Genomic DNA, 15579 nt, shown 5'->3' on the forward strand with positions numbered 1-15579 from the left:
CAGATATCTCGTCAAGTTTGTTTAGTACAACAAGCTCCACCAGATCTGTTACATCAGCGATTGGCTCACTTGGCTCCGTGTCTTTTGATTAAATATTCATACATAGACCTCATTTAGAAAGCTGCCTGCTCTATATACCTAACATTCACACTGCAAGAAGTTGGCAAACTGAAATTCGGAGCACTCTCAACATCATCTCAACCCACACAAGCACACAAAAATAGCACTAAAGGAACATATACACTGATGCGTGCGCCCACGAGTGCATGCAGGAGGGGAGTCTGTGCCAGGACTATGAAGTATGTCTGCTGTGCACACATCTGCTTTGTTGTTTGTCTTTTCTCCCAAGAGTATCTGTTCTGAAAATCCTGACTTAAACAGGTTGGGGAGCTTCTGCAGTGGTTACCTCTGTATATTCAAAACAATAACATCAACAGACACCCTACTTAAATCAAAATTACACTATTGGATGATGGTGAAATAGTTGACCAAAGGTGAGGTGTGCCTGTTATTTCATAACACATGTGCTCAGTGGCAGCAGTACATAATGCTTTTATGTGTCTGTTGCATTGGTTTTGCTTCTTTAACAATAGATTTCTCTGTGTGGCCTGTATGACTTTAAGTGAAAAATGTTCTCCTAACAAATCGGGTTCCTTTAACAAATCTGTTGTGTTTGGCGTTTGAACATTTCCTGTCTGACGTTCAGAATCAAACACTATATCTACAGTAATGTGAAAGATCAAGTCACATAAGCCTCAAAAAATAATTGGAACAAATCTGCCATCCAGCTCAACACAATGACTTACAGGAGAGACGAAGCAGGGGGGGGGGGCACACGTGTGAGGTGATTGGATACGTTGGTGCACATTTGCTTGTATACAATAAATAGGTCATGTTTAGGAAATTAGGGGGTTGGGTTTTTCCTCTCATTGGGGTCAATAGGTTAGACTGATACGATACTATACTGTAAAGCAAGTTAAGAGGGTGGGGTTTGCCCTAATGAGGTCACGTATACTATGGCACAACCGAGGATGGAGAGGAGAGTAAGCGGCGTGGGCCTTCCGGTTGGGTGCCTGTATGGGTCACACTGTACCCTGGGGGACCTGACGGCGGGGATCAGGGGGAGAGGGGCGAAAGGGGAAAGCCCTCCCTGTCTAGTCTGCAGATATCTTAGGCACAAAAAAAGAGCAGACGTGTTTTTAAATTTGAAGTGGCTGTCATGCTCCCTTGTCTATATGCCAGACTAAGATTGAGGTCAAATTTAACACTGGGCGAGACCCCATCCACAGAGCCAAGATACACTTTCTGTCTGAATGTGAAACGCTAAAATATCTAAACTTTTTCAAACAAGTACAATAAAGTGGGATGTTATACTTGTAGTAGTGTAGTGTTTTTTATTCTTGAAAAAAAGGCATAACAACAAACATAACTATAAAAATAAATAAAAAATGATTTCAAATGTATGTTTACAAGATTTTTATAAGATGAAAAAATACATCAGACATCCCAAGTTTATAAAAAATCGTTTAAAAACTCATTGGAGAAACAAATGAGTTGAATTATCTATCTATTATCGACTGGCAGATGATTTCACTGCTTGTTTTACAACAAAATGTGCCGTTTGAAGACACAATTAGAGATTTAACGACTTTCTAAGAATGTCGTTTTTTTCCATAAAACCTGATCTTGGATTCCTGTTTTATATCAGATTAGTACAAAAATGCACAAAGGAACTAATAAACTTTGAACTCACACACAGAGGTGATTTATTTGTACCAAATTTGTCCGCATATGTCATTCATTTTCCATTGAGCAAACCCATGGCAGGGAGATAAAGCTCCTTTTGGGAGACACAGCTGTGGTTTACCATCAGCACTGCACTGGAGCAATACCTGTCTCTTTGTTTCCTGTTATTCAGAGCTATCTGCGTGTCCACCACTGCTTTAGTGAATGATAATGCTCTCTCTGATGAATAATTCAGATGTGATAAGAAGCAGTACAAAGACACTCTGTGCAGTGTTTGGTTGTCACTCAGCCAGTAGATGTGAAAACAACAGCCCATTAAAAAAACAAAGAGATGAGTTCAGGGATCACCAGACATCACCGGCCAAATAGGTGAATAAAATTTAAAACAGAGGATTTAATCAGTGATATCATGTCATAGTGGATATGAAAAGAGAAAATCAAGTATTTGAATCACTAAGAGGAAATTCTGTATTGGGTTTTTGGACTCTTCTTTTAATAAAAATGCTACATACAAGTCAATGAGAGCTGAGACAAAGTGGGCGCCAAGAAGAACATAAGGCATCATAAGTTAGTGTTAGGGTTTGTCTGCGTGTATGTGTGTGAATTTTAGTAGAACTGTCTCGGCAGTAAGTTAGAAAGCCTTCAGCTTTGATCGGCCAAAATTATGTTCAGTTAGACTTCAGCGACCTACACTCAGTTCTGCGAGTAGGAAATCTTTCCTCAAGTCCCATAAGACTTTAAAAGATATCAGTTGAAGGTCTTGAAACGCTGTCCGTCCAAGTCAGTCCAAAGGTTTTTGGCTGAAAAAGAATTTTCTGATTTCCCTGCCAAAACCTGATACCCTCAATCGGTGCCGACCGAAATCCGGCTGCACCAGATCCACTGTCATCCAGCTCTTCTATAGTCCTCCATCATCTCTACTGGGTGAGATAAAAGGAAAGACTGAGCTTAAAACGAGGGCGATGAAACACGAGGATACTCAAGAGAAGAGGGTGAAGTGGTGTGCAGGGAGAAAAGAAAGCACTGAAATGACAAGCATGGAAAAGAGAGAGCTATAGTGGGAAGAGAAGGGCTGCTGATGACACATAGAGAAACTCCTCAACTTCTCAGGACACAATGCACTCTCTCAAGAGGATTGTCTCTCATCTCTTCTTCTTTACTTCCCCCAACTTGCCTCCTCTCCCTCAATCCGCTCCATCCTTCCTCCCTTTAACAGCAGCTGCTGAAATCTCCTGCTATAATCTCTCCTCGCGCCGCCTCATCTTTTTCATTCTTCGACAGCAGCTGCAGAGACTGAGGGATAATATTAGCACCTAATTCATCTACATCACCCCTTTCGCAGATTAGCTAGTGTCTCACGGCATGCACCATTTTAGTCATGCCGCAGCCCTGTCACATTTATATTCATTTTAATTAGCCTGACCTACAGTGCGGCTTCCTCTAAAAGTCAGCTACAGCACATAACGCATCCTGTAAAAGCTGAATCTCTCGCCAACAACAATCAAGATGTAATGGATGAAATTATGGTTTTATGAAATTACATCAATGCATGAGGTCATTAAAATATAGGGTGTAAACCACGGTCATGAACTACGCCTGCATGCCCTCGTAATGGATGTTAAATTTCATTGTCCTTTTGTGACTTTAGGCCTGACCTCAAGTTTAAAGAACACAGCCGGAGGGAAAGGATAAACGCTGAAAAATGGTCTCCTATCACTGTAATTTTATGAACAAAATGAATATCAATGGTGATTCGATTTAGGCTGCAATAGATGTCAATTAAGCTGAGATGCACTTGATTAAACTCATTTTTCACCTTCACCTGACCGATGAGCTTTTTTTTTTTTCAGTGCACCATGTGCAAAATGCAGCATCCAGCTGAGCAGAGAGTATGCCACATGGACACACTGTGTATCCTGTCGCAGTGAGCCAGCTGCACACAAGTGGTTTCCTACTCTATCTTCACTCATGACATTATAACTGCACCTCGAGAAGAAAAGCCACAGTGAGGCATTCTGTGGTCTGTCCAGAGTAAACGGAGATTTCATCATCTCTTCTGCTGCAAGCTGCAGAATATTTTAAATGGTTTAAATGTTTCTCTTTCATTAGGCTGATTAATAAAGGTCATGATGGACCATCTCCACCACATCCTCCTTTCACAGAGACATGATTTCTTTGTTCCTCATAGTCTGCTGAGAGGACCGGCACACCCACATAAACACTGAGCCTCACAAGCTATCAAGAGAATAGTTGAATATCTGCCTGAGCTAAATAGTCGGCTTTTATTAACAAGCTTCTATGTCCCTCCACTCTTCAGACTATGGAGCCAATTGTTTTGAACTCAACGTGAATGGTCTTTTTTTGCTGCTCATTATGAGAGCTCTGCACTCTGCTCTCTCCTCTCCTCTCCTCTCCTCTCCTCTCCTCGAGGGATGGGAGACAGTGAGAGAAATACAGCAGATCCAGAGAGAGGAAAAAGCCACTACAGAGACAAAGCAGCTTTGCCAGTGGTTTTTTTTGGACCAGTGCTTGCTGGGAGTTGGAGTCCTGCCAGCTTAAGGGAGCAGACTTAACAGTATTGGTTGATAAGCTGTTCCATCTAAACAAACATTGTTAAAACTGCATGAAGGCCATTTGGAGGAATGTGACGCGGAAGCTTTCCTGTGTTGAATTGTGATTTTTGACTTTGCTGCAATGTCAGAAGACAGCAGTGATGGTGGTTACTCTCCTGCACTCAGAGGATTGATTAAAAAAAAACAATTAAATAATTACCTCATCAATAGTCACTGCACATGACAGAGAATGTTAGTTTACTTATTCAACAAACTCTCCTGCTAATCAACAGATCAATAGCCAGGAGGAGCGTAATGTCATTGTCAATCTTGTTATGTAATCATGTGCCACTTTGAAATGATTATGAATGTGAAGTAATGTCACCTTAAACTATGCCTAATGGAAGGACTAATGGAAGGTGTTAGCTATAGCAGAGGAGACAAAAAGTCTTTTTAAAAAGTAAACATCAGCCAAGTTTTAATCCGAACTTAACACAACCGTGTTAACAACACTCCAGAAAATCGGCAACGGAAGATGCAAATCAATGCATCTTTCCATCCACCGCTGATTATTAGAGAGATAGAGTTGGTGGCGCTAATTCTCCAATCAGCTGCCTTTAAAGCATCGTAGAAGAAGAGAGTACAATGAGATGATACAAAAAAGAAAAAGGAGAAACTTCGGTCACACGCTTCGTGTCTGTTTTCATTGCGCTTTGTTGCATTTTGCTTTTATCAACAGTGTTTTCAACAGGTTTTAACTGAGGTTCCTTTATGCACAAATTGAATGTGTGCATAAAAACAGGTGGATGGAAAGAATGAAGCTGGAGCATGGATAGAAAGGTTCAAGAAGTGAATAATACAGTAAAAATTAAAGTTCAACTTCTGTTGCCTCATGGGGTTAAACATGTCCTATCCAGGGTGATATTTGGACAGTGTCTCTCTCACATGTGTAAATTCATGGAAAGTGTTTCTGCAGTCCCACAGTGGACAGGAACTTTCCGTTCCTATTAAAATCCACAGTGTCACATGGCAGAACCCAAAATGGCTAAATCAGACGGGTTCCTAGTTGTAGTGATGCCTTTTCAGGCAAATGGAAAGTAGGGCACTGCCAGACTGGCACTGGGCAGCCTGCTCAGAAACCGGAGGGGGCACATATGAAAGGGCTGCTGAAGCCATTAGATTGTCTAAAGACTTAACGTGTGAGACTGTAACTGGTGCAAGAGGTGACAATTGCATTGTAAGATGCATTGTCTGTGGTTGTGTGCATGTCTGTACACTTGAGTATTTGCGTATAGATCTCTGATCAGCTTGAAGAGGAAGTAAACAGCAGGAGACTTGGCCTTAACATGAGGGTGAGGGACACATCTGCCTATACACACACACAAAAAAAAGAAAAAAAGACTGCAGCTAAGATACTTGTTCACAACCCTGCCACCAAAATGCTAAATTCCACCTCATAGCAGGTGTAAGGATTGATAGATAATGTTATTTATTATGTTTAAAGAGTATGACCCCAAATCCCAAGAAAAAGAGGTAAACCATAAGAAGAAAATTAGCATTTCAACAGCAACTCTGCTTTAGGCAGGTTTCAGTCTGGACAAACAGGACCTAAAATCAACATGGATGAGTGTTTTCTTACATTGTTTACACTGGTGTAAACACACGTCCACACTCTCACAACATAAAATGACTTATTTGCAGTGGAGAGCAGCTTGACCGGCCAGTGACCACACCCATTATAAGTGTTTCTTCTTCTTCAGCACAGTTGCATATAGTATAGAATATAGTAGAATCAAGAGTAAGAAATCTTGTGATAAAAATCAGCTCCCATCAAATACATGCGGTTGGTCATTTGCTTGATAAAGACTGCGAGTGTGGTTGGTGAGCACAGATGGCTAACACTATGGGTCCCTGGACAACTTCAGCAGCTTAACACCAGGAAACAAACACACACACTCACACTCACACACTCTCACACACACACACACACACACACACACGCACACATTCACACACACATACACATTCACACAGATCTGTGAATCACCTTGGTGGATTAAAAGCATAGCAGATTATCCCGGTAAAATCATTATTTTCCAATCAAATGGAGAGTAGAAATCACAGATGTGGGATGAGCATTTAAAACATTCTGTAGTTCACATTGATTGTTTAAGCTGCTGTGTTTGCCTGCGTCGGATTTATCCATCACTGCAACACCGTATAGGGCTATGTAAGAATTCCCTGTGGAGGCACAGCCCATATTATATCTTGAAAGCCTCAAACTCAGAGACATAAGGCCGGTACAGACATAACACGGCGAGACCACTGCAGACCTACTGTAGCTATGGCGATCATGGTATATGTTACCTATCTGTTATTGTACTTAGGATGCAGACAGATTGATTACAAATGTAGCTTTAGCTGCTTACATCCATAAAGTACCAGCCATCTGCTGCTCTCTGGGGTCATGGCATGTTCTTATCAAAGAAAAAACTGCTGCTGCTACAGTACATGCTGTGCTGACACTGATAAATGACTGATTCTACCTCTTTTTAATGACGGAATATTGTTGTCTTGGGGCACATGTAGAGTAATTAGCAACAAATCTGTCATTAAAATGGCTTTTAATTAGCTACCAAATACAGGTTCTCCGCTGAGTTGTATTGTTAAACACTTACAGTAAATCACAGACAAGACCCAATTAAAAACTAGACTGTGCAGACAGCCCGCCATTGGGTACACACTCAACACAGAAATTAATTTCCTCTTCCATGTTATTTATTATTTCCTCTCCGTCCTGTTTCCATGATGTGAAATGGAACAATGTGTGATGGCTGCTTGGACAGTCTTTTGTGCACACACACACGCACACAGCAGTATTTGGGCATTACAGGGGATTACAGAACAGGCTGGAGTTAATGAGCTCATAATTACTGCTAATTCCATCTGCCACCAGGATCAGAGCAGGCCAGGGGCCTCAGCTAGAGGTGCTGTGTGTGTGTGTGTGTGTGTGTGTGTGTGTGTAGGAGACTGACTGTGAGTCCATGGAGGGAAATACAGTAGGAGGTCACATCCCTAAATGGCCATCACAGAGAGGAGAAACCCTGTTGTTCCTTTGACAGGCATAACCCTGACAACAATGGCCTGGGGGTTGGGGACACACACACGCGTGCGTGCGTGCGTGCGTGCGCGCGCACACACACACACACACACACACACACACACACACACACACACACACACACACACACACGCACACTGAATGCACTGAATTGCCATTGTCCCCTATAGTACAACTTAAATTAGCTTTCAGAGGTGTGTGATGTTAGCAGCTTGTGGGAACGGCGGCTTTGCTCATGTCACCACTCCAATGAGGGTTACACAAAGTCAGCCAGGCTGCATATTACTGGCTCCAAGGTGCGTGGAAGAATACTGTAGTACATCATTTTTCCAAGCTCTCCTCACAAGGACGGGGACACATTCTACAAATGCTTGGGGCTCTCTGGCTGGAAAGTTAAAGCACTGAAAAGGCACTTGAATGCATCATGACTCCTGGTCAGTAGAATTATTTTTCTTTCCTTTATCTGTATGTGGGGGAGGTAGAGATAGATAGACGGGGAAAACTGTACAAATTCAGAGGAGAAGTTGCTTTGGTGGAATTCTCCTCAGACAGCAAATTTATCTCTGAATCTCCTCTCTCCTCCTGACCTCCCCTGGGTGGACCGATGAAGTTTGTTCAGAGTTCAACACATCGCAGCCCAGATTCAACTTGGCTCTGAACTGTTTCATCCCCGTGAAATGAAACAGGACAGCCAAAACAGTGAAGGGCTCCAAGCTGCATATAAGGAACTTGGAGTGGTGAAATACACTTGGAACCAAATATTGTGTGACTGTTGATCAAGCTGACGCCCACTGGGTCATCTTGATCTTCTCATATTGTAAGCCCCAAAAAGGAAAACAGTAGAGAGACGTGCACAGAGGATTCCTTGAGAGAAACCAGTTACACATTCTTCTTTGTCTTCTCCATTTTCTTTGCATTTGTCTTCTACTGACTCAGCTCAAACGGGGTTAAAGTGTAAAGGTTACTGGCCCCAGGTCTAAACAAGGCTGCCACAGGTCTTTGAATGCAGTCACAAAGTAAACAATGCCTTTTGAATCTATTTGTTAACACACAGCATTAATTGCTGAATAACACCTGGAGAAAACCGTTCAACAATTTCTCCATACAGTGTCCGTATGTTCTTGATGTCGAGAGCATGACAAATTGGGTCAAAGAGTGTTAGATTTCACGAAAGAACATTAAAATGTCTGAGTGTGTGTGTTAGGTTTTGACCAGCAGAGCTTTACTATGACCCAGTAACCGATGACCTCTAAAGTCCCTCTCTTCTCTACGAGAGAGCAGGAAGCAGAAGAGGGACAGCACTCCTGGGACAAGGTGGAACGACCTTTTAAATCACCTTCATAAGTAGTTCAGCCTGGGGTGCAGTGTGGAGCGCTTCCCAGGCCCAACTCCAGGGCTAAGAACCGGGGAAGAGCTCACAAGGGGAACCCCACCACGCAGAGGCCCAGGACAGGGGTTGGATCCTGGGGTAGAATTACCCCTGGCCTCCCTCCAGACATGTCAGCTGACTTAACGGCTGTGTGAATTAACTGCGCGCAGGGGATGTTTTGGTTTGAAAAGAGGGGGACCAGCGAGAGGACGAAAGGGAAGGGGAAGGAGGAAGAGAGAAAGAGAGGGAGGTGCCACTTTTGAATGAAGCACGCTTCTTCCAGGTCGCAGTTAACTTGAAGCAGCTGTGCAAAAGACGGTGCCGCAGACATGTGCAAAAGAACAAACACGTACACAAACAGTTCCTCTGACAGCTGCCTTTTTGATCAACAGAATACAGTAAAGTAACAAAGCCCGGGGCAACATAAACCCCAAGCAATAGACAGCTGTCTGGGGTGCAGGGCCGAGAACAGTAATATCCTGCTAGAACGCACTGAAATGCATCAAAACAAACACAGACAACACCGGCAACAAAACCAGTGAAATACGATCCAGCTAACCTGTCAGGGCCTGGGAAGGGGAACTCTTACTTAGGCAATCTGGATTAGTATCAACTGAGAACTCTAATAGTGATAGTTCGGTATCCATTTACAGTAATGAGGATATTGTCAATATTTAAACAACAACCAAATGTGCCAAAAAAGGGAAAATATCCCACTTCAACAAACACTGTCATACACACTCTCATGCACATGTAACAGATAGATGAACTATGATGTCAGCCTGATATGGGCCATAGTTCAAGGGCCAAAAAGGGCAGTGGCTCAACATGGCTACCAAATGCCTCAGTCGGGACAAATGGTACAGATCTGTAAATAAAATTTCAGAGGGCTTCCTCTCGCCAAACAAAGAAGCTGCAACGTAGGAAGGCCAGATTATTTTTCCCTGATCTGCATTCAAGTCTACGGTCATCTCCGTGTTTTCTGATGACAACAGCTAATCAACTAATTCCAACCCACTTGATTATGTGTTAATCTCCCAGATTAGTACAGAAGACAGGGGTCGGCTTCCACATTACTGTGAGATGTTACATGTACGGGCTGGACTGGATCAGTGGGCTGATGGTACTTAAGCAGTTTTGAGGTAAGAAAAGAGTAGATGTTTTGAGAATGAGAAGGAAAAAAAAAAAAGACAGAAAAAGCACAAAGTGAGAACATGTGAATCAAATGTGATTGTTTAAATCAAATCAAGCTACACAAAGAGGCTACACATCTGAGCAGAACACCACTATGCACCTGCCAAAGGTTGTTCAAACACCACCTGAACATAGAAGAATGAAAGGCTCATTGACTGGAGCAGAGATACTCCTTTCACTTCTCTTATTCACTTCTCCTGGCTGCGATAAAGCGGACACCTATTAAAACACACACATTACTCCCATGCTGTGGGTGAAGGGGGAAGACAGTGCGCTATGTGTGTGTATTTTTGTGCATATGCATACATGAACCTACGCGGTGTGTGGAGACAGACAGGCCCTGAGGCATACACCCTAAAGGAACGCACACCCATCACCTGCTGTCATTCATAACACATGCACACGCTGGTCATGCCACTTAAAGTTGTTACAGTGAGTTTGGGAGACATTCCTTGCCCCCGGGCTGCCTCAAAACACACACTTCACATTCCAGCGAGTGTATTCTGGGGACCCACTCCCTAATCCTCCGACATATGCAGACACACATATGCATACCAACGCACACACCAAAATAAAATGACAGAACCAGAGGTTCCATTAAAATCGGAATCCGCAGCCTCAAGTTCATTGCGCCAAAACAAACTGGAGCAATTGTCTCAATTTCCATTTCACTCAAAGTCAGCCCTGAAAGCTTCAATGCGTGACATTGTCTTGTTTTTTTCCCCTCACTCTACATTCCCTAGAAAACTGCTTCACTACCAGGTGAAAATGACATCCAGAAGTTATTATTCTCCCTGGTCATTGACGGGAGGCTTGCAGCTTTCTCTCTGCTCCCCTGTGAGCCTGTTAAAGTGCAATGTTGTCTGGCTGTAGGTCCGTCCCTGGCTTTGATGTAACAGAGAAACTCACTTAACCATGGGAGGCACCACCTCGTGAAAATATGAGCTCTGTTTGTGAACACAGGTTCCTGTGCGTACAATAAAACAGTGTATGCGCCTGTGTCTTACAAGCACAGGTTACAAGCATGTGCTGTTTTTCTCTCAGCTCTCCCTAATGACCTTGCAGGCTGGGCAAGTAAACTTGTTCACTTAATTACAAAGCATCAAGAGTCAGAAGCTGCATGAACTCACTTCGGCCGTGTGTTTTTCTCCATTTTGGCCTTTCATTCACACACTGACTCTGGGTCTTTAATCACAGAAAATTAAGCCATTTGTGAATAAATCTGAAAATACTGGAAGCTGAAAATAAAGCCTTATTGAAAATTTCAGATAGAAATAATAGTCATTGAGCCCTGGACATGCCCAGTAGATTTTTGATTGCTCCAATGTTTCTGTGTGAACAGGAAACTTCTAACACCCTAAGAAAAGGCCAAAGTGGATGGGAAAATTTCAACATCTAATTTGTGTTTTCAGATTTGTCTGCACTTGCGTGGACATGTTTGTGTGCTGAAGAATAATAATTCCTGCTCATGAATCATGATTCATGCGGGCGTGATAACATTATCAACAGGCCGTTGACCCTTCTAACACATCCAGCGTCTGAGTCAGCAGAGCGTGTTTCCAAAACAACTTAATCTGTCTTTGACTCTTAGCCCCTTAACTCTCGCACAATAGACAAACCCTGTTTTTGTGCGGGATGAAGATTGTGTTGCATTTGTGAATGTGTCTCTCCTTATTGTTGCTGGGATGCAGAGAAAATGTTACATTATGTTACGACCAGGTAACGTAAATAGCAAACATTTTATTTGGCAAAATGTCAAAGTTAGAAGGCACTGGGATTACCAGCAGACAGGTGCCACTTGTCAAACCTGATTATTTCTCAACAGCATGGCGAACGTGCAGTTTCTCTCCACTCCTCCATACAGATGGATATAATCGCGATTTGTTCATCAAAAACATTACGGACTTCAGCTTCAATTACTACAGTATGCAGCGTCTCTAATGAAGCAGCTGGTGGCCAGAAACTGTTACAGCCTTCAACCAATCAGAGCCGCCAGTGACCAACACTTCCCATGCACAGCTAAATGACATCAGCTATGACATGAGCCTGGTCTGAATCACATTGCCTGAGTTGCCATTTTCATTTCATTAAAAGAAACCGATAGCATTTGGGTGCGACGCGCGCTAATGAGTGATGTCACCAGCTCGCAAATCAGCTGTTTGGATGAGGTTGTGTTGTGTGAACCAGGGGTGAATCTAGATAGGGGTGGTCGTGCTGAGAGGGCTGTTTGTATAGTGTTCGGATGACAAATCACACGCACACACAGGGATAGGGATTAAGTTGATGTTGGATTGCATTCAATATGACTAATGGAGTTGATCAAATCTTTGTGTTGGCGGGAACTGGTTAGCTAATGATGCATGTTTTATGTTTGATTAAAGACACACATGCTGACACCCACAAAGCTGGTTTACGTGTGCAAAGAGTCACCTCTGGCTTCAGTCATATAGTTTGGTGAATGAGTGAACTGTGTGTGCGTGCGTGTGTGTGTGTGTGTGTGTGTGTGTGTGTGCGCACACGCTTGTCAGATTTTATGTATTTGGCCATTTATCAGTCTTTTGACAGCCAGTCTGTTTAAGCACACATGCCCAACTCAAACACAGATAGTTGGTCCTGTGGGACGTAACTGTGTGTTGGTGAGTAAGATGGCTTAAAGTGTTTCTGTCTGTTGGTGTGTGTGTGTGTGTGTGTGCATGTGTGCGTGCGTGCACGTCTAATGCTCTGATATTAGGCCACTCTGCTCTAATGGGTTTACATAAAGGGTCGATGGATGCTATAGGGGTCAGCTGACCAAAAAGAGCAAAGCTGACCCCCACTACCCCCACAAACCCCTTCACACACACACATTGAACCAATACCCTAAGAGCAGGTCTCTGTCTGTCCATGTTGTCTTGATGCATCTATAAAGCAAATCAGCTCCAGGATTGTTCCTAGAAATAATTCTCAACAGATTTTTCTTTTTCTATGTTCTCCACTTAACAAACAAGTCTTTTCATGCTGCTACATTTCCTCAGTCACCATCCGCAGCCCACACGCATCAATTGACCTACATTTGCCCACACATTAAGACATACAGTTAGATAATTCTCACACTGCGTGGGCATAAAGATGATTTGGAGGAGGCTTGCTGCTTTTCACCCAATCGCAGCAGATATATACGGGAGAAGGAGTCGTTCAGAATGTAGGTCAGCCGTCCAGGAGAATGCGGTCCGGTCCCGCAGCGGATCAATCAATACTAACACACCCACCCACCCACCACCCACCCACTCACTCACTCACGTACAGACATACATGCATGCATGCATACCTGCCTCTGCTGACTGAGCCACCAAACACCAGCAACCACTTGTCATCGCATTTCTGCTTAAGACAATAGACATGCCAGCAGCAGAGCGTAAAATGCTGAAACACTTAAGGACGCGCGTGCACCCTCATGCGCGTACACGTCCCCATGCTGCATTGACACTATGCTCATTAGGTGATTTGCAGCAATGCATTCCCTGTGATAGAGATTCCTATTAGGGCACGAAAATCAACCTGCCTTTCAGTGGCTGTCTCTAACAGAACACAGTGCTGATTCAACATATGCCTTTGCGCATTGACGTCTGTGCCTATATATGCTGTAGACTATAGCTCCATCGATATGCCATACCAGCAGCCCATCCTTTAGCCGGCGTCTGGACTGAGACACAATATCCTACAACAGGCTAATCTGAGCGCATGCCAGTCACAATCATGAAACGTGCCACCATGCAGCTGTTGGAGTTTTATCAATGAGACATGCTGCTGCTGCTGCTGCTTTTTACGCACCGGTTCCGCCGGAGCTTCTACAACCCCATTCACCCCCATCAGACACCTCCCAACTGTCTCACGTTTTACACAATCAAAAGCAATGTCACCAGCACGTGAAGTGGCTTCTCATCCGGCATTCTCGGTCACATCACACGCGGGCTCTGGCCTCATCCATTACCTTGACAGAAAGTGCATTGTCCTCCCCGCGCGCCGTGGAGCCGGGAGCTGCAGCATTTTGCCGTTCAGCACGCGCCCGCTCATTCTACAAAACCGTCCAGCTTTCACGCCGCTTTGTTCCCGTTTGGCATCGCTTATCCCAAGAGAGAGAAGGTGGAGAGAGAGAGAGGGAGAAAGAGAGAGAGAGAGAGTGAAAGTCCGCCCGGTGCTTTCCGCCGCTGATAACCGGGGAACCGCCTGTACGAGTCAGCAGCGTTAACTGACTGACCCACTCCCGCAGTGCCTCCACTCTGACACACCCTCTCTCTCTCTCTCCCTCTCTCTCTATCTCTCACACCCTCACTCTCACACACACCCACACACAGACACACACACACACACACACACACACACACACGGAGGGACGGAGGAAGGGAGGGACGGAGGGATAGAAAGGCAACACCCCAAATTCCTCCTCCTCCAGACCCCGTTTCACTGATCGCGACCAGCTGTGCCTTTTCCAAAAAAGCGCTTCGAGGCTTTCACGCGCATTCAGCCGCAGGATATCCATGCAGTCATCACATTCTCTAAAGCGACATGTCAAGAGACATTTTCACACTCTCAAATCTCTTATCAACACACAAGACACACCCCGCCCACACCACTCACTCAACCCTATGATACCGAGTCAATGCCACATTCAAAACTGGCATTAGTTTTAATATTGATCTAGATGAAGAATTTGTTTCATTTACTCCTTTAGCGACTTGAGTAACAGTCAGGAAGTAAAAATGGTCCACAGTGCTGCAGTACTAGCTCTTGTTATGTCATCTATATAGGCTAGCATTTATTTACATTTTAGGCTACTATTTCGCTGCATTAAATAGTTCTTTTTCTTTCTGTTCTTTCTTTCTTTTCTTTCTTTCTTTCTTTCTTTCTTTCACAACAGTTTTTCTTACAAACCCTCGGCACCACTTTCTTATTAGTAAGGGGTTTATAATATAATAACAATGGCCTCACTAATAGTTGATGAGTCATTTATTAATTCTTTATTGATCAGAAAACGTACTATTTGTAGGAAAACATTTGGGTTGCCAGGTGAAAATTCTTTTGGCCGGGAACATCCTTCTTCAGCAAAACTTGCTTTGCCTTTTTAGCTCTTTATTTAATTAGAATGACACTCCAATGGATGTTTCAAGGTCCATAACTTCTGGGAAAAGAGCTGCAGAGTATCTGGACCAAAATCCCCTTAGCTGCAGAGTTGGTAACTTATTTTAAAATGAGTAAATTATTAAGCCTAACCCTAACCCTTGAGGTTTCATTTTAAATGCTGCAGTCAGTGAAGCTGGAGTTAATTTTAACTACCTGATACCCTGATATGAATACTTTTATTAAGAACCAATAATGCAGCGGAAATGCTCAGGTCAAGTCAAGTTATATAGGCACCATTTTATGTATATTTGATCCTTCATTCAAGTTAATGTGCGATAGAAAGGACAACATTTCCCAGTGACATGTAGATGAGAATAAGAATAAAGGGGAGTTTTCCAGTAGATCACCTTAACCTTAAGTACAGTAAGTTTCCATTTCTTACACTTTGATTTATTACACGTGAAAATCTTTCAACAGTTGCCCAAGGTCTTGGAGAA

General features: G+C 43.4%; 1 protein-coding gene across 4 annotated transcripts in view; it reads right to left on the reverse strand.

The window, feature by feature from the left end:
• The window catches only part of LOC111218922 (neuron navigator 1-like), a 40364-nt gene extending 26228 nt beyond the window's left edge, over nt 1-14136 (reverse strand). For all 4 annotated transcript variants that reach the window (XM_022741405.1, XM_022741404.1, XM_022741403.1 and 1 more), the window contains exon 1: nt 13953-14136. In XM_022741405.1, coding sequence (XP_022597126.1) covers nt 13953-14035 — 83 coding nt within the window. In that variant the 5' untranslated portion in view covers nt 14036-14136. The remainder of the gene's footprint in view (nt 1-13952) is intronic.
• Between the last annotated feature and the right edge of the window lie 1443 nt (nt 14137-15579).

This window comes from Seriola dumerili, unplaced genomic scaffold (assembly GCF_002260705.1).
Source record: "Seriola dumerili isolate Sdu_G_001 unplaced genomic scaffold, Sdu_1.0 BDQW01000056.1, whole genome shotgun sequence".
Lineage (NCBI taxonomy): Eukaryota > Metazoa > Chordata > Actinopteri > Carangiformes > Carangidae > Seriola > Seriola dumerili.